Source organism: Durio zibethinus, chromosome 27, assembly GCF_047325235.1.
Source record: "Durio zibethinus cultivar Kanyao isolate XHJ-2024 chromosome 27, ASM4732523v1, whole genome shotgun sequence".
Lineage (NCBI taxonomy): Eukaryota > Viridiplantae > Streptophyta > Magnoliopsida > Malvales > Malvaceae > Durio > Durio zibethinus.
The window spans coordinates 11396495-11421692 of NC_143188.1; the positions used below are offsets into that span (position 1 = coordinate 11396495).

The 25198-nt window shown below is 30.6% G+C and overlaps 2 protein-coding genes and 1 pseudogene across 3 annotated transcripts in view; 1 reads left to right on the plus strand and 2 right to left on the minus strand.

Annotated features, from left to right (window-relative positions):
• The window catches only part of LOC149510924 (zinc finger BED domain-containing protein RICESLEEPER 2-like), a 71314-nt gene that overhangs the window by 14264 nt on the left and 31852 nt on the right, over positions 1–25198 (minus strand). The window contains exons 5-8 of the mRNA XM_089756332.1: positions 23511–25095; positions 23144–23178; positions 22965–23042; positions 22709–22791 (exon numbers count right to left, since the gene is read on the minus strand). Of these exons, the coding sequence (XP_089612458.1) occupies positions 22709–22791; positions 22965–23042; positions 23144–23178; positions 23511–25095 (1781 nt within the window). The remainder of the gene's footprint in view (positions 1–22708; positions 22792–22964; positions 23043–23143; positions 23179–23510; positions 25096–25198) is intronic.
• On the plus strand, positions 1211–8752 carry LOC111279413 (uncharacterized; annotated as a pseudogene). Its single transcript, XR_016334518.1, has 11 exons — positions 1211–1756; positions 2696–2711; positions 2929–2962; positions 3147–3250; positions 4289–5165; positions 5284–5384; positions 5445–5650; positions 6476–6863; positions 7656–7721; positions 7835–7872; positions 8060–8752. The product of XR_016334518.1 is annotated as an uncharacterized LOC111279413 (transcript).
• On the minus strand, positions 19428–22036 carry LOC149510925 (ubiquitin-like-specific protease 1A). Its single transcript, XM_089756310.1, has 6 exons — positions 21796–22036; positions 21521–21672; positions 20554–20588; positions 20330–20450; positions 20115–20240; positions 19428–19959 (listed from the first exon to the last, which is right to left on the minus strand). The coding sequence occupies exons 1-5, from the start codon at positions 22023–22025 to the stop codon at positions 20116–20118; spliced, it is 663 nt and encodes a 220-aa protein (XP_089612436.1). The 5' UTR covers positions 22026–22036; the 3' UTR covers positions 19428–19959; position 20115.

Here is a 25198-nt window from a genome sequence, read left to right on the forward strand (position 1 = left end):
CAGTGCAACCTCTGTCCTTCCCTCAACTTAGTTTCTTTTTCCAACTTACATTCTCTTTGCTCTTAATTTTGTTAAATTGTAGGAGAAAGCAGCAATTATCGTTTCAGCAGTAACATTCATCAATGTGAGGTTTGGCAAAATATCCAAATTGTAGGAGAAAGCAGCAATTATCGTTTCAGCAGTAACATTCATCTACAGCACCATTGCTGTCCTTCTTCACTAATCAATTTATTATCTTTTGCTATTCACAAGTAGTACCATATAACATCAAGTCTTATTGTAACATGCTAATGTCAAGGGCCGTATGTTCCAACCATTGGATTCAATCCATGATAGTTTCAAAAAAAAAAAAAAAAAAAAAGTCTTGCTGACATACTATAATATATAATTTATTTCATCATTTAAATGAATACTCATATTTATTATGTTTAAAGATCGATTCAATATTTAATTAAAAAGAGAGACTATTAATTTTGTAGATTCATAGGTATGATTTTGTAATAATAAAAAAAAGTTGACAATATAAATTGAGCGACATAATTAAAAAAAAAACAATTTATATCTCAGATTATGTAACAATTTGATATATGAATGTGTAAAAAAAAAGTATGCCGAAAAATAGAGAAAACATATTAAAGTGGTAATGTTGGATTCATCATTTTTGAATAGAGAATATGGACTTAAAAAGATATAATTTTGTGATATATTTTTAAATTGTAAGTTATAACTTTATCATGTTATTAATTATTTAAAGAAAGAATATTAGTTAATATATTAATTTCAAAGTTAAAAATATTAAGATGAATTTGATTTTTATTAAAATTATTTCAAATATAAAGTAACACTGGAGTTGTTTGCTAATCAATTAATATTATATTTATGATACTAATTTTATTTTTTAAAATATCGTTAAAATGAATATTAATATTATTAAAATTTATATAAAATATAAAAAATTTATTTATATTAATTTTAAAAAATAAACAGCCAACACCATGCAAGATTATTTTAGTAAAAAATAATAAATGTATAAAAAAAAGCTAACTCACATTAATTATTATTATAATTTCCATAAGTTACGACATAATTTTATTAAAATATTTTTATAAAGAGATTTTATTAAAAAATCTAAAGATTATTACCAAAGATAACATCAAAACAAAAAAACCAGCAAACAAAGAATATAAACTTGAAAGAAGGAAAGCAAAATTGAGGAAAGAACCAAAAAGAGAGAGAGAGAGAGAGAGAGAGTGAAAAACAAAAAATGGAGAAAAATCAAGAGAAATAAATAAATTAAAAAGAGAGAAGAAACGGTCTCGTGTTTGTAAAAACGGCAACGGAGAAGCTCCTCCGTTACTTTGACAGATCTCTTTCTCTTCTTCTCTGTTTTCTCAAATCTTTACATTGAATTATCAATGTCTTTGATTAGAGCAACCAAGCAACAACCCCGATCAATCGATTGAAATACTAATCAAACCCAAATTTTATATATGATTTTGACGTGAAATTATCGTCATTGTTTGGAAATTACTAATAAAGAAAGAGGGGGTGAATGGTGAAAAGCAGGAGGCGGAGAAGGTTAGTGTTGTTCCAAGTGTAATGTGTTGTGGGGAAAAAGAAAAGCAATGGAGTTGTGGACAAGCTGCTGCCGCCGCCGTTGCTGCCGGAGCCGTCAATACTCAAAGAGTTGGGTGTATTGTTCGCGACATTGGAGATCGTTGGCTTTCCCAGTCTCCCATCAAGGATGTTTTTAGCTGTAAGATTATTCCCTTATTCTTAATATAATTCTATGAGTTAAATGAGAATCAAACGATTTAGTTTCTTATTGAATCGAAATTTAATTCCTTTGTATTGTATAGTTTTTTATTGAATGGAACCTTTTTTTTTTAAGCTTTATAAGGCCTTTAGTTGCTAACATTTGGGTCAAATGAGATCCCTAGGGCAAGAGTAGGGTTTTATTTGGAAATGGGAAAGGTTATTATTACAAAAATGAAAATTTTAATTGGTTTACAAAATGAAAATTTTAATTGGTTTCATTTTTTGTTTCAGTAGTTTAAGGCATTCAGCAAACGTGAAATAAATAATTAGAGATTGGAAACTTTGTTGAATTGTTAACCTTTTAATAGTTGAATTCTTTAGTTTATATGGGATAAAAGTTTGAATCGTGAGGGAAGGCATGTATTTCCCGAAAATCACATGCAACGAAACATTAATTATAAGGGAGGTTGGCATGTTTGAACATTAATTACATGCTTAAATGCTAATTCTTAGTTGGTTATTTTACGTTACCTGCAACTTATGGAAATATCTATACTTCATGCGTTTCTAAACTATATGTCATGATTCATTTAAACAGGATCTTACCATGGATGGAAATGGGATAGGTTTAGAGGGTACAAGCTTGTCCCAACTCTAATAGAACCTGTCATAGTGTCATTCACTACCTTACATGATAATCAAATTTTCTTTAATTTCTTTTATGTATTTCAATGTTGTATATGGTAAGTTGTATGCATACGTATTATCATGTCACTAGTTTCATGAATTTTTCTAATTTTTGAATGCTAAAATGTAAAGAGCCTTAATATGCTGGGAATTAAGTTTTTGTTTGGTTGGATACATGCCTTAACCCATTCCATCTCTGATTCTTGGATGGCTTAGTTGTGGAACACATATTCCTTATCTGGATTTGCAGTTTTGGACATGGTCAAGTACTTAAATTTGTAAACACATTTGGGTTCGATTTCGAGAAATTGAATGGTTTCCAACCTGTTGCGACCTCTAGGCTTAATGACACTTCTCATCTTGTTTTGTTTGCATTCATGATATTTGCTGTACATCTCAGCTCATAATTAAGGGGTGGGAGGTGAATGTTGGTGTCAATGCACAGCTTGGAAGCATGACCAAATAAGAGGAGAAAATACAAAGTAGCGACTTCTATCATTTTGTTTCATTCCATATGGTACCTCTTAACCTTGACTAACTTTAAGAGCTTTAGGTATTGTGCTGCCATTTTCAGATATTGTCATTAACGTATTTGCTTATGCTTTCTATCTCCCCCTTCCCCTGCCAAATTTGTATGCACACACTCACATTTTCTCTAGATGGTGCAAAACTGTAACAGTGATTTTTCTTATTGCTGTTAGGGGGTTGATCCATCTATAAGACCAGAAGTTTGGGAATTTTTTCTAGCTTGCTATGCATTGGGGAGCACTGCAGACTACCAAAGGCAATTAAGGACAGCTTGGAGGTCTAGTCCTTTACTTTTCCATTTCAAATTAATTTTCCATTTCAAAATTATGCTAATATTCTTTTTTCCTTGTAATTGCCTATTTTTAGGCTGATCCGCTTGCACGTCAAACAGACTGAATACCCTTTTCTAGTTAAAATTCTTGTGTAATCGTACTTCATTTTCAAACATGGTTAGCTTTTGATAATAATTTTTTTCAATAGTTATCCGCATTGTCCATTATTTCTCCTCTTTTTGTTGTCAACAGACAGACATATATGATCTTACTCATGTATAGGAAATATCTATCCATGATACACATCTTTGCGTTTGTCATTGTTTTCTTCATTGCTTAGCAAATGATTGAAAGTCATGAATTTTTGTTAGAAAAGTCTTATTTTTTGATGGTTTGCTTTATACCAACTAGAATACCTTTTTACAGGTTCTTTATGGAAAGATTACCAATAGTAGCTTTTATTATTTAAGGATAATGAAATTTCTACCTTATCATTATCCACTTCATTGGCATTGCAAGCTACAACTGGCATCAAATGCCAATAGCTTTACATGGAGAAATGTATTATGGTGTTAAGTGCTGAGAAAAGAGCTCAAAATGCAAAGCATTGAGAATGCAGCAAGGAGGACGAAAATTAACAAAACGTGACCAAATTAGGTCCCTTTTGCTTGGATAGAATTCCATTAAGACCATGCTTGTATAATTTACTTTAAAATTTTTATATTCAAAACAAGTTTAGGACCTATATACGGGTCTGATTAGAACTTTTAGTTATATGGTTTGGTTATGAAAATGATATACATTAGCTTTATTTCAGAAATTATTTTTTTCTTTTTTGGAGAAGGCTCTCTATTAATTAAGCATGGGCAGAGAGATTCATGCTCGTTTATGCATCCAGAGTTAATGACTTATTTATTGTAATAGTTAAAAATTTTTTAGAAAATTTCCTGGGAATGTTGTGCATACCACTATCCTTTGTTAAGATCAAGGCTCTGTTTTGCTGATTTATGAATATTTAACAGCTTTATGGAAAATGTATGCAGGGAACGTTACAAGTACCTCTTAAAGCAATGCCAGACAATGCATTCAAGCATAGGAAATGGTTCACTTGCTTATACTATGGGTTCAAAAGTTATGGATATATGGACATCCTCCAAAGATGGGGTGAAAAGGGAAACAAAATTGAATGTAGGCAAGCTCCTGCTGATGATACTGATAGAAAAGAGAAATATTCTAATTTGGGTGATAATTGTACTGGTAAGTCATATGCTAACCAAAAAGAGATATGTAGTGATTTTGCTGACCTTATCAGTTGGAGGGGAAATGCTGACACTGATGCATATGACTCTTGCTTTTTATCAACTTCTGCTCTGTGTGGCCATTGTTACTCAAACATAAGGGGAGACTATAGCAGGTCAGAATTTATAACTGAATTTGATTTTGATTTTCCTCCTTTACCAGTAACAGATTTGTTTGAGAAGAGTGAAGATGAGAAAGAATTTGATGCAAGCGTGGAAGAGTATTCTACACGATATAAATTGATATTTGAGGATAACAATAGGCATAGTTTTTAAATCAATAACAATGCTGATTTAATCATGGAATCAAATGTTTCACCCTCACTATCGAAAAATATCTCATGCCATTATTACTATGAAATTGAATTGGTCCATCCTGATGTGTATGAGCCAGTTCTTAGATCCAAAAATATAAGTTATAAAACAGAAACAGTGAACAAATTAAGAATATTTGATGTTCCAGAAATACCATTGGTAAATGCAGCCAGATCTCAAAAAGGGGCTGCCCATGATGAAAGAGTATCTGAATGGCTTTAGACTCTGCAACTTTTTACCTTGTGTTATTGTAGTGGAAAACATTTTTCCTTTTATATTGCATTAGATTCTACTAATGACATGTTTTGCTGAACCTTTTTCTTATTGAATTGCTATTTATGTGTTGCAAAGCTGTGAAAGTTGCAACTTCAAGTTTTGGGTTTTAAACGTCTAATACTAACTGTTTGGTTGGATTTTATTCGAAGGTATGAGTGACCTGCTGTCTCCTTTTGTTGTTGTCTTTGAGGATAATGCATATGCATTTTGTTGCTTTGAGATGCTTTAGGAGAATGGTATTTTAAACTTGGTAAATATGTTGATCTTGATCATATCTGTTTTTTCCACTTACTTTTCCACATGCTTCCAGCGTTAAAATTTTCTGATGGAGGGACCAACTGGAGTGATAAGCAGCTGCAAACATTGTGGCATATTTTAGAACACACAGACAGGGAAATTTTTTCACATTTATCAAATATAGGTGCTGAAAGCTTTCATTTTGCATTTCCGATGCTGCTGGTTCTATTCCTTCAAGAGTTATCATTAAGTGAGGTTCTTCTTAAGTGGGAGGGCCGTGTCTCATTTAACACTGTCAAGCCATTGCAATCTATGGTACTACTATATTTTGATATATCTAGGAAACAATGAAGTAAGCATTGTGTTAAAATTTGAATTGGCACAAGTCACCAGAGTGAGCATAAAGCCAATGATTTTGATGCCTATATAAAGCATTCCATGTTGCTAGCATCTTCTTTATTGCACACTTGATTGGGCCCCCATATTTCTGGAGTTTTTGTCCTTTTCTTCTTTGTCTTTGTTTTTCTTTTCAGCCTTGCCTTTTTCACGGCCTCTGCATGTTGGGATCAGTCATGGTTGTCTTACCCTAGATAACTTCAATTTAGGGTACTGATGGTATTCATAGATGCAGGTCCAGAAATCTATTTGCAGGAATTTAAACCCTGTATTATTTCCAACTGGCAACTTTGAGTACTGCATCCATGAGGGTGTTTTTACAGTATGAAGTTAAATGAATAGGCCCTTAGAGATTATTTAAAATTCCAGTAAGAGATTTCCCTTTATTCTGTCAAGTGACAGAGATCATTGCGACTCTATTTATATAGGGAGTAATACTAGTTATTATTAGTTTGCATTTTAACCAAATCTCAAAATCTTGACTTGCTCCACTTTATTTTAGTGTCAAGTTCAAGTTTTTCAATGTATGAGGTGCAATTAATGAGCATGCTTTCTTAAAATGAAGTATTAGCCTATTAGGGATGTTTAGACAAGAAATTTGAAAAGACCTCAAGAACTTCACGTAAAAAACAGAATTTTATTTACTTGACATATTCTTTAGATTTTTTTTTATTGAGTTTGGCACTAACAATATCAACCTAAATGTAGATGATATGGGCAGCTGCTTTTGATGAATCTGTCACCGGCAATTTAGAGGAGATCTGTCTAGAAGCATTGATCATATAACTTCTTAAGGACCCTGGGGCAGAAATCAGAGAAGAAAACCCTGAACATGGAAATGATGGTGTAAAGAATGGCCTACAATTGAAACATTCATTGTATGAGAATGAAATAATTAAAGCGGCATCAACTTATCACTTTTGTGGTTTGACATGGCATTTTTGGCCTATAAATGATCACCTCCAAATATGCAGTGTTGTCTCACCAACTAAGAAAGGAGATGATGATTTGCCTGTCTTTTTTGTGATTGCTTTTCTTATAATGAACTGTCAAAAAAATCATCAGGGAAACCCGCTTAATAGATGATGCGATAAAGGTATGCCATTTAGAATTTTTAAGTTATACTGCTTCCCCATCTGTCTCTACACAAACATTACAGCTTTGAGTGTCCATTCTACTCACAACCCCTCCTAGGTTGGACTTCTAGGGTGTTTGGTTACAACTTACTTTCAATTATTCTAGCTGGCTGGCCAAGATCCCAGGTCTTATTAAATATACCTAAAATAGAAAATGTTTTTGTTAGGAGATGTATTTTTATTACTTTACCCGTTTGTAGAAAAGTTGAAGAGTATTATTTTCTTCCACATGATTGAAAGAAACTTGGAAAACATTTTTGGTGATGAAAGGATGTTACCAATTTTTATTCTTCTATGGGAGAACTGAATTATCCCCAGTTAAAGAGTTTCAATTACTGTTTAGACGGGTACTAAGGCCCTACTTCTGCATTGCTGGCTTGACCTAAGTTTGATACAGTTTTGTAAATGGAACATAGGAGAGTTAACTGGTTTTGTTAGAGTCAACTCTTAAGTTGGTATGATGATGATCAATGTGATGCCTTACCTTTGAAATGGTGGCTTAGCTTCAGTTTTAATGCAGCTCTGCAAGTGAAATGTGAGAGAGTTCACCCTGAGTGCTTGATTTGTTTGCAAGTTGATTCCATACTAATTTTTTAAGAAACTATATTTTTTGTGCTTAAATGAAATTTAACCTACCCAAGAACTCAGGTTTTGAGTGTAGCGAGTGCATACATTTCCTTGTTTATGGGCCTTTATATCTCCCTGTATGATCTGTTATTTTGCAAGGCTATTTTTTTTCACTCTGTAATGAGTATGCCATTAATTCTGGACGTGTGGCTAATGTTCTTGATGGCAGAGATGGTGGGGTTGATGTACCTGTACAATTCGATAGTTTGGGATGTTCGTTTTGATTTCAATCAATTTCTTTTGTATACTGATTGCAGATTTTCAAATGATAAGCTTATGAAAATCCATTCCAAAATATGCATAGGTGCTGCAATCAAACTCAAGAGGAAATATTTTTACAAGGTTAGTAATTATAATCTTTTCCTCTTATGGAATTATGAATGATCACTCTGTAATGAGTATGCCATTAATTCGATGCGTGGCTAATGTTCTTGATAGCAGAGATGGTGGGGTTGATGTACCTGTACAACTCGTTAGTTAGGGATGCTTGTTTTGATTTCAATCAATTTCTTTTGTATACTGATTGCAGATTTTCAAATGATAAGCTTCTGAAAATCCATGTCAAAAGATGCATAGGTGCTGCAATCAAACTCAGAAAGATATATTTTTACAAGGTTAGTAATTATAATCTTTTCCTCTTATGGAATTATGAGTGAGAGGTGACAAGCAAAGTTAACTCTTTTGTGCTACTGTGCTGTGAATACTTTGTTTCTCTCTCTCTCTCTCTCTCTCTCTCTCTCTAATAACAATGCAAAGGCATTTTCATATTAGAAACTCTAATACCGATATGGTGTTTGAACATGTAAAAACAAGACCAAATTGCCCATGTGACAATATGTGAGTTAATGCATAATACCTAAAGCCTATGTCAAAGAGAGGGAGTAGAAGACTAAAAGGAACAACATTGATAGGACCACTCCTTTTACTTGGTTTACTGAGATATAGTCTTAAATAGAACACAGTTGTTTAATATGATCCATATAACTGACCATAGTGGGAAAAGGCATAGCTTCTTGTTCTTGACAATGGCTTTTCTTGACTACAGTTAGGATTGCTCTGCATTACATAGTTTTCTAACAGAAGTAATGCTCTTGTTTCAAATCATTTCTCCTTTTGAATGGATGGGATGAGATCGTTAACATGTTGAACTAATGGCATGAATTGTCTGCATTGCTAAGTTATGATTACGGTAGCTGACATGTAAAATGTGCAAATTCATAGTTTGTCAATGGGCATGCATGACATCACTGTCTTCTTTGCTCTATTTTTCACCTTCATAGTAACCTTTAGCATACCCAACATTTTGTTTTAATTAGCTAATTAAGAACAAAGGCCATTCAGCTCCGAATAATGAGTAGGTCGGTGGCACTTTCTGCCTACTTTCATGGTACAGCTCGAAAGTTATATATATTGTGAAATTTATACTATATAAAGGATAAATATATATAATATTATAATTTAAACATTAAAAATATGTTAAATTATTTATATTTTAAAATTTAATAAAATAAACAAGTAAAAATACTAAAATTAAATAAAAATATCATGTTTTTCTTTTTTTTTTTTTTTTTAAAGTTGTCAGGTGGACTTAGACGGATTTGAGTTGTACCATTTAATAATTTGTGCAAGCTTATTCGGAATTTCAAACTTAAATTGTCAAGTTGAGGCAAGCTTAGACAAACATATAAAAATGCTGATATCATATTTAAATTTTACTTAAATCTGACTTAATCTGATTTATGAATACTTTTAGATTGACTTAATATATAAAATAAAAGCAAGCAAGATGTTAAAATTATGATCATGAACTACATTAAGAGTCTAACATGGTGATAGAATTCAAGAAATGAAATCTTGACTAAATGATGGATTAAGTATTAAAAAAATTGAATGTGTTGAAATTAGATTGTTAGATTGGATTTGTAACATATTTGATTAATTAGTTTTGTACAGATCTAACTTAATCTCTCCTTTAATTAATAAGTACATCAAAGAAAAAAGGTCGAAGGCTTTATATATATGTATATGTAATATTATATAAATTTTAGATTTAATAATATTTATGTTAAGTAGACATATCCATAGCATGAGTTATTCAATCTCCCACCCACGCTTAAAAGCTTGGACTAAACTTGGATTAGGTTTTTAATTTAAAAGTATTTTAAAATAATATTAAATAAATATAAAAATAATCGTAAAACAATCGTTATCAATATTTTTATAGTGATTATAGAAATGTTTATTTTATAAATATTTACAAAACAACAAATCATTTCGTAATAAAAAAGGAAAAGGAGAATGAAAAAGATAATGATGTGATGTCTTAAAGTAAGTGTAATCCACATGTATGAATGACTAATAGAATGGTTGGTAGGGAATATTTTGTTGGTGTGAAAAGATAGTGGACAAGTGGATGACATGTGTAAATGAAAATGAAAGAGTAGATCCAGAATCTGCTAGGCAACCAAGGCCTGAATTTGATTCTCTAGGGTTTTCTTTTTTTTAAATGGACTCTTACGCTAGCCATGGGGAATTCAGAGCTGTCACTTTATTTTGTTTAATGTTTATTTTAGTTGGGGTTTCGGGGGAAGGAGAGTCGGTCGCATGTTTCAACGGCTTGGTGTCAGTCAGGGGTTCATGTTTTCCAGTCTTGGCCGATTGGGCCTAGCACTAGCAGGCAAATGTTGCGATTCACATCCAGTTAAGATTTATTTAATAAATCATTATTGAAAAATTTTATTATGATGACGTTAATTTAATATAATTAAAACTTTTTTATTTATAAATTAATTTTATTACAAAAATTTAGAAATATAATGAACAACAATGTCCATTTTCATCAGTTAAAAAGTTGTCCATATCTATCCTTAAATATATATATTATGTAGATTATAGATATAGATTAATAGAAATATTTCTTGTTAAATTAAATTAAGCATATACAACAAACATGTGTTTTAAATTACATTAAAATAATTAACCATGTAAATTAAACATAATGCCCTGTTAAAATGCCAATCCTTAAGCAAGAGTTAATAACCTTGGCTCCTTCCCAAACATATACTTCCATGCTATAGATTAAGAAATGTCTGATGTCAAAAGTAAGGCATGTCATCTTCAGTGAAAGGAAAATAATTGCTATGTGTGAGGCAGTCTGCATAGTGCACAATCCACAAAGCTACAAAGATTCGAAGTTTATGTAAGTAACTATCGGTGATGAACCTTTATAAACCATAAAATGAATACCAAAAGCTTCATTTTCATTATTACTCTCAAATTAGAATAGAATATTTGCTTACTTCTTTTGCATAGGAATATTTTTTAGGACATCAAATGACCAATCCTTATGATCATGTCCCAATAATGGCAATAGAAACTCTAAAAACCACTGTCAGATTACATGCTTCTCTGAGTCATTGGACATTCAAGAATTTTTTATTGAATCCAACCATAGTAATTTTTTATCGTCAATGTCAGCATAAAAAAGAAGCCAATGTTTATTTAAACTTATTGGCAGAAACAATGCATTGACAGACAAAAAAATTGTTACAATTCTTCTTACTAGATTATGTTATAATATTGCATTAGAAACTAGAACAACTAATTACCTTATAGAAAAAAAATTACCTTGCTCACGCCTTTAAAGTGCTCTTTTTTAAACCAACTTAAGACTTCATCTTCAGTCCTTGATCCCTTAATCAAGTAAGTCTGAATTCATCATATATATTTGAAAAGTTATTCTCATGCCAACTAACGTGTATATATAACTTAATTAAGATTTTGAATAAATTAAGGTACTCACAGCAATACAAGAATCAAATGAATAGTGGTTCATGTACTTATGTGGGAATTTCTCGTATCTTCTTTTAAGTAAAATGAAAAACTGATTCACAACCTTCAAGTATGGGCAAGGCAGATGCAATTAAGGCATTAATTCAGGCAATTTAAAAAAAAAAAAACGAAAAGGAAGTACTATTTTAAAAGGATACTTACGGTATCCTTAATATAGTAATTTGGTGCATTCTTAGAATCAACATCATTTGGAGGAATCATAAGCAAAGGTCCTAACGCACTATCCCGTATCTTATCTTGTCCAACAAATTTTCTTTAAAACAAATACAAAAAATTTCATTATTATTATGATGATTATGAGCGTTTAATTAGGCCGTATGATCATGATTGAGACTGAGATGATGTATCATACATACCCATTTATTGCATGAGTTTGCCATTTGCTCAAATGTTCTAATTCTTTATCCGCGAAAAGAAACCTCAAATATGCCTGAACATCCTACAAAAGTCCAAACAATTCTGAAAACCTTTAAATAATATATCAATTCTGAAAATATGAAATCTTTTTAGGCATGTATATGAGATGTTAGAAATATAGTACTAGCCTAAAATTTTAGGTTGAGTTTTTCTCATATGGGTTTACAAAATATGAAGGGAATTATTGAGTGTAACCTTTTCCATCCATGTTGTTGTCCCCCGTCTTGCAACTTTTCACCGCATAAGTCTCTTTCTTCTCCATTTTCCTTTTAGCCTATCAAATGAAAATGCATAAACGAAACTCTATTTTCCAGAATTCAAGGTTATAATGTAGCAAAATACATTCAGTTGATCAATTATATCATATGCACATACCATGTTCTGCATTGGTGCATGGTTTGCTCTGTCACCTGCGACACTAAAGGAAACTAGTCAAAAGCCATTATCTTAGAAAGGTTAGCAAGAACATCATGTTGCAATAATGCAGACTACAGGTTCTACAGGTTAGCACAGCTATAGCTGTTAGTGAGTTAGAAGCTTCATCTTGCCTAGTTTACTCAAAGGATCTATCCTATTAAAAGGAATCAATCTTTTTACTCTTCATTTTCCTTGATTATTGGGTGATCCTTCATTGTTTGGCCCATAAACATAGGCTAGCTAATTGAACAACATAAAAATCTTTAGATTTCTATATGTGTGATTTCTCTCTCATGGAATTAGTTTACTTCGTATCTACAACTAAAACAAAAAATTAGTATAAAAGCTCTAAATGTTTCAATAGTCGAATAAGAGGATGGAAAATTTTCTCAAAAATTTTTACTTTATTTACTATTTTTTTAGAGGTAAGAGGATAATAAGACTTAATACGATGTTACTTTATTTAGGAGATTCTAACCAATCCTTGCCACATATCATAACTTCTATGATATGAGAATCTAAGCCATTGAATGCTGCATTGTCCATTATAAGTTTTTCAGTAGAACCTGATAAGATAGATGACATAGGTATCACTAAGATATCTTGAACCATCCTAGCAAGAATAGAAAAACTTGAAGCTTGTTCTCCCCATCAACGAAGTAGGTCGAACTCTGAATTGAAAGAAATTATTGGTTGGTGAATATACTTATCAAGTTCTGACCTCCATGAGATTTCAGTATTTACATTACTTTTGAAATTGTACCACCTATGAAAAGATTTCATTATATTGTTTTTGGTATTCAATAATGTCAAGGAATTAGTACCTTCTAAGAACGATGTTTCACTAGACATATTACTTGCATATTCATTAAAAATATCAGTGAAAGTATTATGAATCATTCTCAAGTGAATCCTGGCTGCATCATTGTTGTAGATTTCTTTGTAGGAAAACTCCACAAAATCAAATCTAAACTGTAAATTAAGAATAGCTGTAATTTTCAAAACCAAGCTACACGTCATCTAGTTGTTATCAGATTTCACATTCATCAATGGATAGTCTCTTCCTTCTTGTTGATCTCTTCAGTTATTATAGATGTCAAAAATGTTCCTCAAACATGCATTTGAAGTTTTAATGACACCATCAATAAAATTTTCAACTTTCTTCTCACTTGAGTTATCTTTACAAAGAAGACCAAAAATACATTCATCATTACTGACGAAAAATGTGCTTGAAGGATATGAAGCTACAAAACACTGCGTGTTTTTTCTTATTTCTTCAGCTATCTTGAAACATGAGAGGAATTGTGTATGGTTAAGAAGCAAACTTTCTTTTCAAAATTTCAATCCACAAGGAACTTTTTGAAAATTTCAAATAAAGTTATTTTCTCAAATTGATTCCCTAAACTTTTGAAAGCAAGAATTTTCTTCTTCAATTCTTAATTGTCATCAATAAATTGTACTGCATAACAACAATACACAGTCTTTTCAAGATCATGTGCCCACAAACTAATTATCAAATTAAAGCGACAGGAAAACTTATCAAAATATTGAAAGAGTAATGTTTTTCCTCTTGGTAGACACGAATTATATCAGATGATAAAGTTTATCGTGATTAAAGTTTGAACATTGGTTACAAATTTTTTAAAGCATTGACAAAAAATTCATCCTAAACTATTTTCAATGGGAACTGATTTGTAATAATTATTCTTGCAACATCCATGCTACTCCTATCTTGATCAAATGAAGAATTACCTTCACTAGCACTTTCATCTTTTAAATCACCTTTCCTAACCTTGGCTGCTCTTTCTTTACATCTTTTCAAGTGATTTCTTAGGTAAGTAGTTCCTTTCTTGCTTGAATCATCAAAATTCTATCACAATGTATATATGTAGCAAGTTCTTTTCCATCCGCATCTTTTTTCTTGCTAAATTCTTCCCAAACATCAGATGTCGACTTTCTTCTTTTAGCACTTGAGATTAGTAAGTTATTTACATTTGCTTTTACTATCTCATTCTCATTATTTGCAATTGGCTCAAAAGAAGTTTGTGTCCTACTTTCCTAACATGATAAGCAACAAAAAACACAAATAAATAGTTAGGGAAAAAAAAAACAAAAAGCAAATTATTTACAGTCATTGTCATTTTTAAATAGTTAGCTTTTCATGTGTTAGAACAATTAGATTGATTTGTAGGTAAAAAAGTGAATAACTAAAGTGTAAAAAGGTTAATTAATGCAACATTTTTATGGAGAAATTAAGAGCAGTTAATATAATTTGTATTAAGTTTTGAGAAATACATGTACTATGATGTATGATTAATCTTGATAAGTATATTGTGATGATTATAGCTTTTTTAATTATGTCATATTCTTGTTTGAGATTAATGCTCTTTTTTTGCGTTAAGTCTAAATCTAGTATAGAGAAATGGAAATGAAAGTTGCAAAATGGTTTGGTTATTGACGCTAATTTGCCTTGATTATGCATGAAATTGATGTAACTATTTTAAAGCCTAAGGGGCGTTTAGTTTGTAGATTTTTAAATATTGGGAAGGTAAATGATTCTGGTGAAAAGTGATAGTTAAAAGGAATAGGTGATTTGTGTGTTTTGTTGATCTTAAGAAATGTAAGATTTTTATATAATTCGTAGAATCTAAGATTATCTAATAAATTCTTTTACTATATTGTCTTTAACGACACATGTATAATATGTGACATTTATATAATCATTACATTGATATAATCATTTGTTTAATATTTTTATAATATATTTATTTAACACATGAATAATTGGTAGAAAAATAATGCAAAAAAGAGCATTAATCTCAAACAAGAATATGACATAATTAAAAAAGCTATAATCATCACAATATACTTATCAAGATTAATCATGCATCATAGTACATGTATTTCTCAAAATTTAATATAAATTATATTAATTGTTCTTAATTTCTTTGTAAGAATGTTGTATTAATTAACTTTTTTACACTTTAATTATTCACATTTTTACTTACAAATCAATCTAATTGTTCTAAACCATAAAAAGTTAACTGTTTAAAATGACTGACTATAAATAATTTGTTTTTTTTTTTCTAACTATGGATTTGTGCTTTTGGTTGCTTATTATGTTAGCAAAGTAGGAATCAAACTTCTTTTGGGTCAATTGCAAATAATGAGAATGGGATAGCAAAAACAAATGTAAATAACTTTCTAATATCAAATGCTAAAAGAGGAAAGTCCACATTTGATGTTTGTGAAGAATATAGCAAGAAGAAAGATGGAGATGGGAAAGAATTTGCTACATGTGTACATTGTGATAGAAAGTTTGATGGTTTAAGTAAGAAAAGAATTACTCACCTAAGAAATCACTTGAAAAGACGTAAAGAAAGAGCAGCCAAAGTTGGGAGAGATGATTTAAAAAATGAAAGTGTTAGTGAAGGTAATTCTTCATTTGATTAAGATAAGAGTAGCATGGATGTTGCAAGAATGATTATTAAGAATCAGTTCCCATTGAAAATAGTTGAGGATGAATTTTTTATCAATGCTTTGAAAAATTTGCAACCAATGTTCAAACTTCAATTATAAGAAGCTCTATCATCTGACATAATTCGTGTCTACCAAAATAAAAAACATAAACTCTTTCAATATTTTGATAAGCTCTCCTGTTTCTTTAATTTGATAATTAGTTTGTAGGCACATGATTTTGAAAAGATTGTATATTGTTGTTATGCAATACAATTTATTGATGGCAGTTGGAAATTGAAGAAGAAAATTTTTGCTTTCAAAAGTTTAGGGAATCAATTTGAGAAAATGACTTTCTTTGAAAATTTCAAAAAGTTCCTTGGGGATTGAAATTTTGACAAGAAAGTTTGTTCGTTAACCATAAATAATTTATTTTCATGTTTTGAGATAGCTGAAGAAATAAGAAAGAGCTGACAATGTTTGTTGCTTCATATTCTTCAAGCACATTTTTCATCAGTAGTGATGAATTTATTTTTGTCTCTTTTGTAAGGATAACTCGAGTGAAAAGAATGTTGAAAATTTTATTTATGGTGCCATTAAAATTTCAAATGCTTGTTTGCGGGACATTTTTGGTATTTACAATAACTTGAGAGATCAATAGGAAAGAAGAGATTATCCATTGATGAATGCGAAATCTGATAACAATTGGACGACGTATAGCTTGGTTTTGGCAATTGCAGCTATTTTTGATCCACAGTTTAGATTTGATTTTGTAAAATTTTCTTACAAAGAAATCTATAACAATGATGCAGTCGAGATTCATTTGAGAATAATTCATAATACTCTTATTGATATTTTCAATGAATATGCAAGTAATATGTCTAGTGAGACATCGTTCTTAGATGGTACTAATTCCTTCACATTGTTGAATACCGAAAATAATATAATGAAATCTTTTCATAGGTGGTACAATTCCAAAAAGAATGTAAATACTGAAGTCTCATGGAGGTCAAAACTTGATAAGTATCTTCACCAACCAATAATTTCTTTCAATTCAAAATTTAACGTACTTGGTTGGTGGTGTGAACAAGCTTCAAGTTTTCTTATTCTTGCAAGGATGTTTTAATTCTTCTTTTCCTTCCCCTTTTTTTTTCTCTTCTTTTCTCTACCCAAAGCATAAAGAATATGATATATAATCAATTGATTCCTTTTAAAAAATAGCAAACTAAACTACACAACTAAGAGTTTTTTGTTTAAATTGTGTATATTTCATCATCTTTTATACTCATTCCCTCTCAAAATAATTGTCTCTTATTGATTATTTTTTATCAAAGTAACTGAACTGTGACCTTCTTTTTTTTTTAACAATATTGTATTAAATTAAAAATATATTTTGAAAATTTTGAAATTCAAAGTTTACAAATCCTTTTTGAAAAGTTTTTTGATTTTATAATTTTATTAAAACTACTTATCAAAATTAATTTAATGTAACAAAAAATTTAATAATGAATAATAATTTAAGACGAAGGGATTTTAAAATTCATTACAATAAACAACCCATCATTATACAAAATATACTCATCTGTCAAAATTAACCCATACAAAATACAATCCAAAATTTTCCAGCCGAATTAAAGGTCACAATTGCATCCTACAACAGTTTCTCGCCAAATGTCAATAAATTAAAGGTCAAATGAATGTGATGCTCAACAGAATTTGCAATACCAAAGTGTAATCCTAACATTTTGCTTTACATCATCCAATGAAATAGCTCTCCAGTTTGCAAAATCTCAATACAAACTCTCTCCTTCCCTCAACTTACTTTCTGTTTTCAACTTACATTTTCTTTGCTCTTTGTTGCAAAATTCATTAATGGGAGGTTTGGCAAGATATCAAAATTGTTGGGGAAAGTAGCAATCATCCTTGCAACAGTAACATTCATCTACAGCACTACCATTACTGTCCCTCTCCACTAATCAATTAATTATCTTTTGCTATTCACAAGTAGTACCATATAGTAACAACATCAAGTCTTATTGTAACTTTTCTGCCAACAACGACTGTATGATCCAACGATTGGGTTCAATCTACGACAGTTTCGAGCAATACAAATCAAGTTTTACTAACTTACTATAATCTATTTTTTATGTCATCATTCAATTAAACATGCATGTTTGTTATATATGTTTAAAGATTGGTTTCATATTCAATTAAAAAAAAAGAGAGAGAGAGAGAGAGAGACAGAGACAGAGAATATTGATTGCATAAATCCAGTACGTATGATTTTCTATTTATGTAAGATGTAATGTGGAAATGATTTTGTTAATAATAAAAAAGAAAATTTGATTTAATTGTCGGTGAAGTTTTTTAATTCTAAAATTAAGAAATTAACGCATTATCTCATTTGCTAATATAAATTGGTAGACATAGTTGAAAAAAAATATTATATAATGAACTTTTAAATCATATAACAATTTGGTCAAGATTGTATAGAAAAGGTTATACAAAAAAATCAAGAAAACATATTGAAATTGTATTGTTCGATTCATTACTTTTGAATCAAAAATATTGACTTGAATAGATATTAATTTATGATAAATTTATAAATTGTAAGTTATGATATTATTGACTATTTAGACGAAGAGTATTAGTTAATATATTAATCAATGTTTAAAACTGTTAAGGCTAATTTCTTTTTTATTAAAATTAATTGAAGTATAAAATAACATATGAGTTGTTTGTTAATTAATATATTTATGATAATCATATTATTTTTCAAGAGTAATGTTACTTGTAATATTAATATAACATGCATTAAAATTCATATTAAATATATAAATTAAAAAAAGTTATTTATATCAATTAAAGAATGAAGCCACAAAACCACGCCACAATATTCTAGAAAAAAAATAACAACGGATTCAATTTAACTTGTATTAATTATTATTCTAATTTACATATACCAAGTTACAACATAATTTTATTAGAATATTTTTATCAAGAGATTTTATTAAAAATCTAAATCATTAACAAAGATAATATTAAAATAAAAAACGATAGCCCTCATCTCTTTGATTTAAATGTTAATTTAGGAAGACATAAAGGTTTTGGTTTTGAACCAAAACTCCTTTTCAATCTCATGAACTATATCCGTTCCATGTATAAAGAAAAATGGCAGCAGAGTTTTTGACAGATCTCTCTCTTTTCTGTTTTCTCAAATCTTTACATTGAATTTCGAATATCTTTGATTAGATAAACTAGTGACAATCGCTTAATCAATTGAATGCTAATCAAACCTGAAATTTTCATATGATTTTAATGTGAAATTATTGTCATTGTTTGGAAATTAATAATCAAGGAAACAGGGGCTGAATGGTGACTGAAAAAGAGACGAGGAAAAAGAGGTTATGTTTAGCTGTAAGATTATTCTCATATTATTTTTTATTTAATTCTATGAGTTAAAGAAGAATCAAACGATTTAGTTTCTTGTTGAATCGAAATTTAATTCCTTTGCTATGTACAATTTTTTTTTTGAATGAAAACTACAATCACAAAATTTATATAGAATTAAATTTATTAAAAAAATTATTTTATTTGTTTAAAATATTTAACACAAAATTTATGTATTTACTATGAATTTGGCTTTTGTGATTATGATCAAGATACAACAAAAGATTTTTTGTACCAAATTAACTAAAGTACAATCCGATTTTTGGAAGAATCCATTTCTGTGGCATATTGATAGAGTACAAGCATAACAACTATATATGCACTAGCTCTGCTTGAATCATGGAGGAATGTTTCCACACAAGAATTTTCAAATCACTATAACAAACAAGGAAAAGAAAAATAGAGTCCATGTAGCAAATTTTAGGTTCAACGGAAAAGGAAATGTAATGGCATGGCAAAATGCAGCTGCCGCTACCAACAGAGCAACTTTTTCTAGCACTATGGAAGTTCTGGCATGTTTTTGGCAGAAAAAAAATGCAAGCGAGTGAAGGGCAAATGTAAGCAAGACAGCAAATGAAAGCAACACAAAGGAAGAAGGGAGCTCCTTTGGTTCGTCAGTTTGTGAACACTGGAGGGAGATTCCAAGCGCAAAAATAAAGCAAAATGTCAAAGTTTTTGCCTGGCAACCTTTCTAAATTCCAATCAAGATGAAAAATAAAAATAAATCAAAGGTAAGTACAATCATCCTTATTGCCTTCTCACCCCCTTATGCATTTCTGGCCTGCTCAAAGAAACATGGAATTAGGCAGGGCTGGGATTGGAATTCTGAACACAAGCCTGCCCATAACACGATAATAAAATATTTATTTAATTAAAAATTAAGATTTTAGGTAAAGGGTTGGGTCTAAGATTTAGATAAATTATTTACTCGCCATAGAAAATTGTAGAAAATAGATAAGAGGATCTAATAAACAAATTACAATTGGACTTGCTTCATTTTGACATTTCCAACATGTTCCGACTGCACACTGAAGCTTCCATGCTCACTGCTTCTTCACCAGCAGACTCAGAAGCGGAGCTTTGTAACTCCAACCAATTGTCTAGAGATGGATCACCATCTGGTATTTCAACGGGTCAGTTTCAAGTTAGATAAATAATAACAATAATAATAATAATAATAATAATAACAACAAGTATCATAAACTACCATTTATGTCGGAATCTTTGGCATTGTCTCCAGTACTATTAGTTTCTTCAGAATTCCAATTTTTCGAAATTGTAACCAGAGAAGTACTGTCTTTCTCGTCCATCTTCCTTTTACTTTTAGCCTATGAAATGAAAGTGCATAAAGGCAACTCAGTCTTCCGAAATTCTTGGTTATAGTGTAGGTAAAACATTTAATCCAGGTCACCTTTTATCATATGCACCTACCTTATTTTGCAGTGGTGCACGATTTGCTCTGTTGTCTGAGACAGCAAATGATCTCAGGTAAGTGATAAGAGTATGTAACTCTAAACAAATTAGATAATCTAGCTAAGGAAATTCAAAGCTTACTCTTTTGAGCAAAGTATCATACATCAATCAACCAAATGCTCAAATGCGATAATAACAAAGTTAAGCCATGTGGTTTACATGCATCCTACTTACTCAAGGTTTATTGTTATTATTATCTTAATTAGGGATATCAATAAGTAGGGTATGAAATAGATAAGACATTGTCTTCCCATTTCTATTATAATTTTTTATATTGTCTTCATCTTTGTACCCGAACTAATATTTTAAATTTATCACATCATTATTGTTGTGAAGATTTAATAGGTATAGATAATCTTAATAACTTATTAAAAAATAAAAAATTATTTTTAATTTTTTATCTTGCACATTTATTTTAATTTTTTATAAATAAAAATATATTAGATCTAATTAATTTAAAATAAAAAATTTATAAGATTAAATAAAAAATCTATTTTTTCGGTGTAAAGGAGTGGTCAAACCACTTAAATTCTAGAGGTTCTAGGTCTTGCTACTCCTAGGTTATCTTCCCCTTAAGGAGGGTTAGCCAAAAGATAATGAGTACAATCCTCACTAAAGCCCAGCTAGCCATTTAAACAATACAAAAATTCATCTCTAAAGATATGAATAATCTTACAAAAATAAAAAATCTATTTATTATATATATGTATATAAATATATAAGGTACAAGCATAGATACAAGGTGGTTGCTACATTACTTTTTTTTGGGATTAATCAAATTTAATTTGTATTTGTAATGTTTTTTCTACATCAACAGTATAAAAAGATTAAGATATGTCTCATTAAATTGTATTTTAAAAAATTAACCATGCAAATTAAACATATGTCACATTAAAATGCCAATCCTTAAGCAAGAGTTAATAACCTTGGCTCCCTCCCAAACATACACGTCCATGGTATAGATCAAGAAACGTCCGGCGTCGAAAGTGAGGCATGTCATCTTGAGTGAAAGGAAAATAATTGCCATGTGTGAGGCAGTCTGCATATTTCATCACAAAGAGTGCACAATCCACAGAGCTGCAAAGATTCGAAGTGTATGCAAGTAACTATGGGTGATGAATCTTTTTATAAACCATAAAATGAAAACCAAAAGCTTCATTTTCACTATTCCTCTCAAATTAGAATAGAATATTTGCTTACTTCTTTTGCATAGGAATATTTTCTGGGACATCAAATGACCAATCCTTATGATCATGTCCTGATAACGGCAATAGAAACTCTAAAAACCATCGTCGGATTATATGCTTCTCTGAATCATTGGACATTCGACAATTTTCGATTGAATCCAACCATAGCAATTTTTTATCATCAATGTCAGCATAAAAAAGAAGCCAATGATTATTTAAACAAATTGGCAGAAACAAGTGCATTGACAGACAAAAAAAAATGTTACAATGCTTCTTACTGGATTATGTTATAATATCGCATTATAAACTAGAACAACTAATTGCCCTATAGAAAAAAAAAAAACATTACCTTGCTCACGCCTTTAAAGTCCTCTTTTTTAACCCGACTTAACACTTCATCTTCAGTCCTTGATCCCTTAATCAGGAAATCCTGAATTCATCATATATAGTTGAGAAGTTATTCTCATGCCAACTAACGTGTATATGGAACTTAATTAAGATTTTGAATAAATTTAGGTACTCACAGCAATACAAGAATCGAATGAATGGTGCTTTATGTACTCATGTGGGAATTTCTCATATCTTCTTTTAAGCAAAACGAAAAACTGATTCACAACCTTCAAATATGGGCAAGGCAGATGCAATAACGGCATTAATTCAAGCAATTTTTTAAAGAAAAAAATGAAAAAGAAGTACTATTATGAAAGGATACTTACAGTATCCTCAATATAGTAATTTGGTGCATTCCTAGAATCAACATCATGTGGAGGAATCCTAAGCAAAGGTGCTAACGCACTAAGCGGTATCTTGTCCAACAGATTCTCTTTAAAACAAATACAACAAATTTCATTATTATTATGATGATTATGACCCCTTAATTAAGCCATATGATCATGACTGAGACTGAGATGATGTATCATGCATACCCACTTATTGCATGAGTTTGCCATTTGCTCAAATGTTCTCTTTCTTTCTCCGTGAAAGGAAACCTCAAATATGCCTCAACATCCTACAAAAGTCGAAACAATTTTGAAAACCCCTAAATAATAAATCAATTCTGAAAATACGAAATTTTTTTAGGCATATATATGAGATGTTAGAAATATAGTACTAGCCTAAGCTTTTAGGTTGAGTTTTCCTCATATAGCTTTACAAAATGTGAAGGGAATTATTGAATGTAACCTTTTCTGTCCATATTGTTGTCCCCTTCTTGCAACTTTTCATCACAAAAGTCTCTTTCTCCTCCATCTTCCTTTTAGCCTATCAAATGAAAATGTATAAAAGAAACTCAAATTTTCAGAATTCAAGGCTATAATGTAGCAAAACACATTCAATTGATCAATTATACCATATGCACATACCCTGTTCTGCATTGGTGCAAGATTTACTCTGTCATCTGATGACAATAAGTTAAAAAGAACGTCATGTTGCAATGATGCAGAATACAAGTTCAACAAGATAGCACAACTATAGCTGTTGACTGAGTTAGAAGCTTCATCTTGCCTAATTTACTCACAGTTTTAATACCTCTTTAAAAGTGTATTGGTCTTCTAAGTTTCCTGTTTGCATCAATATATAGCTTGGTTCCATGTTAACTAAAACTGCAGAGTTTTGACTCACATCTATAAAGGGGTTTTTCAATAATAGAACTTATTTCCATATTACTTTACTTTATTATTTATTTTCTATAGGAGATAAGATGATAATAAGAACTTAATTCAGTAGTACCTTCTTTAGGAGATTCTAACCAATCCCTGCCGCATATCATCGCCTCTATGATCTGAGGATCTAATCCACTGAATATTGGATTGTCCATGAAAATCTTTTCATTGAAAGTGGAACTTGATATAATAGATGACATAGGTATTGCTAAGATATCACGAACCATCCTCGCAAGAATAGGAAAGTGTGAAGCTTGTTCACACCACCAACCAAGTATGTCAAAGTCTAGATTGGAAGAAATAATTATAGGTTGAGAAAGATACTTATAAAGTTCTGACATCGATGAGGCTTCAGTATTCCTTTTGGAATTGTGCCTATGGAAAGATTCCATTGTATTTTCTTCAGCATTCAACAATGTTGATGAATTAGTATCATCGAGGAATAGTGTCCCACTAGATATATTATTTGCATATTCATCAAAAATATCAGTGAGAGTATGACGAATCATTCTCAAATGAATTCTGGCTGCTTCATTGCCATAGATTGCATTGTAGGAGAACTCCACAAAATTAAATTTAAATTGCGGGTCAAGAACAACTGCAATTGCCAAAATCAAGCTGCATGTCCAACACTTGTTGTCAGATTTCACATTCATTAATGGATATCCTCTTCCATCCCGTTGACTCAATTTTTTGTAGATGCCAAAAATGTCCCACAAACATGCATTTGAAGTTCTAATGCCACCATCAATAGATTTTCCAACATTCTTCTCACCTGAGTTATCCTTACCAAGAAGACCAAAACTACATTCATCACTACTGATGAAAAATGAGCTTGAAGGATATGAAGCTACAAAACACTGCCAGCTCTTTCTTATTTCTTCAGCTATCTTGAAACATGAAGAAGAAGTATGTATGGTTAAGGAACAAACTTTCTTGTCAAAATTCCAATCCACAAAGAACTTTTTGAAATTTTCAATGAAAGTCCTTTGGTTAAATTGATTCCCTAAATTTTTTAAAGCAAAAATTTTCTTCTTCAATTCCCAATTGTCATCAATAAATTGTACAGTATAACAACAATAAGCAGTCTTTTCAAGATCATGTACCCACAAACTAATTGTCAAATTAAAGCGATATGAGAGCTTATCAAAATATTGGAGGAGCTTATGTTTTTCCTCTTGGTAGACACGGATTATGTCAGATGATAGAGCTTCTTGTGATTGAAGTTTGAACATTGGTTGCAAATTTTTCAAAAAAATACTGAAAAATTCATACTTAACCATATTCAATGGGCACTGATGCTTAATAATCATTCTTGCAACATCCATGCTACTCTTATTTTGATCAAATGAAGAATTACCTTCACTAGCACTTTGATTTTTTGAATCACCTCTCCTAGCTTTTACTGCTCTTTCTTTACATCTTTTCAAGTGATTTCTTAGGTGCGTAGTTCCTTTCTTGCTTGAACCATCAAACTTTCTACCACAATGTACACAAAAAGCATATTCTTTCCCATCCCCATCTTTCTTCTTGCTAAATTCTTCCCCAACATCAGATGTCAACTTTTTTCGTTTAGCACTATTTACATTTGCTTTTACCATCTCATTCTCATTTTTTGCAAGTGGTTCAAATGACGTTTGTTTTCCATTTCCCTAACATAAGCAAAAATCCATAGAAAAAAAACAAATTATTTACGGTCAATCATTTTTAAATAGTTAGCTTTTCATTTTTTAGAACAAATAGATTCATTTGTAG

Bases quoted from the DNA above. Each gene is read 5' to 3' on its own strand.
- LOC149510925 (XM_089756310.1), bottom strand. From the start codon at position 22,025: ATGCACTTGTTTCTGCCAATTTGTTTAAATAATCATTGGCTTCTTTTT. The intron at 21,673-21,795 runs GTAAGCAAATAT...GAATCTTTGCAG, and splicing joins AATATTCCTATGCAAAAGAA to CTCTGTGGATTGTGCACTCT. The intron at 20,451-20,553 runs GTAGGTGCATAT...TTCATTTCATAG, and splicing joins GTGCACCACTGCAAAATAAG to GCTAAAAGTAAAAGGAAGAT.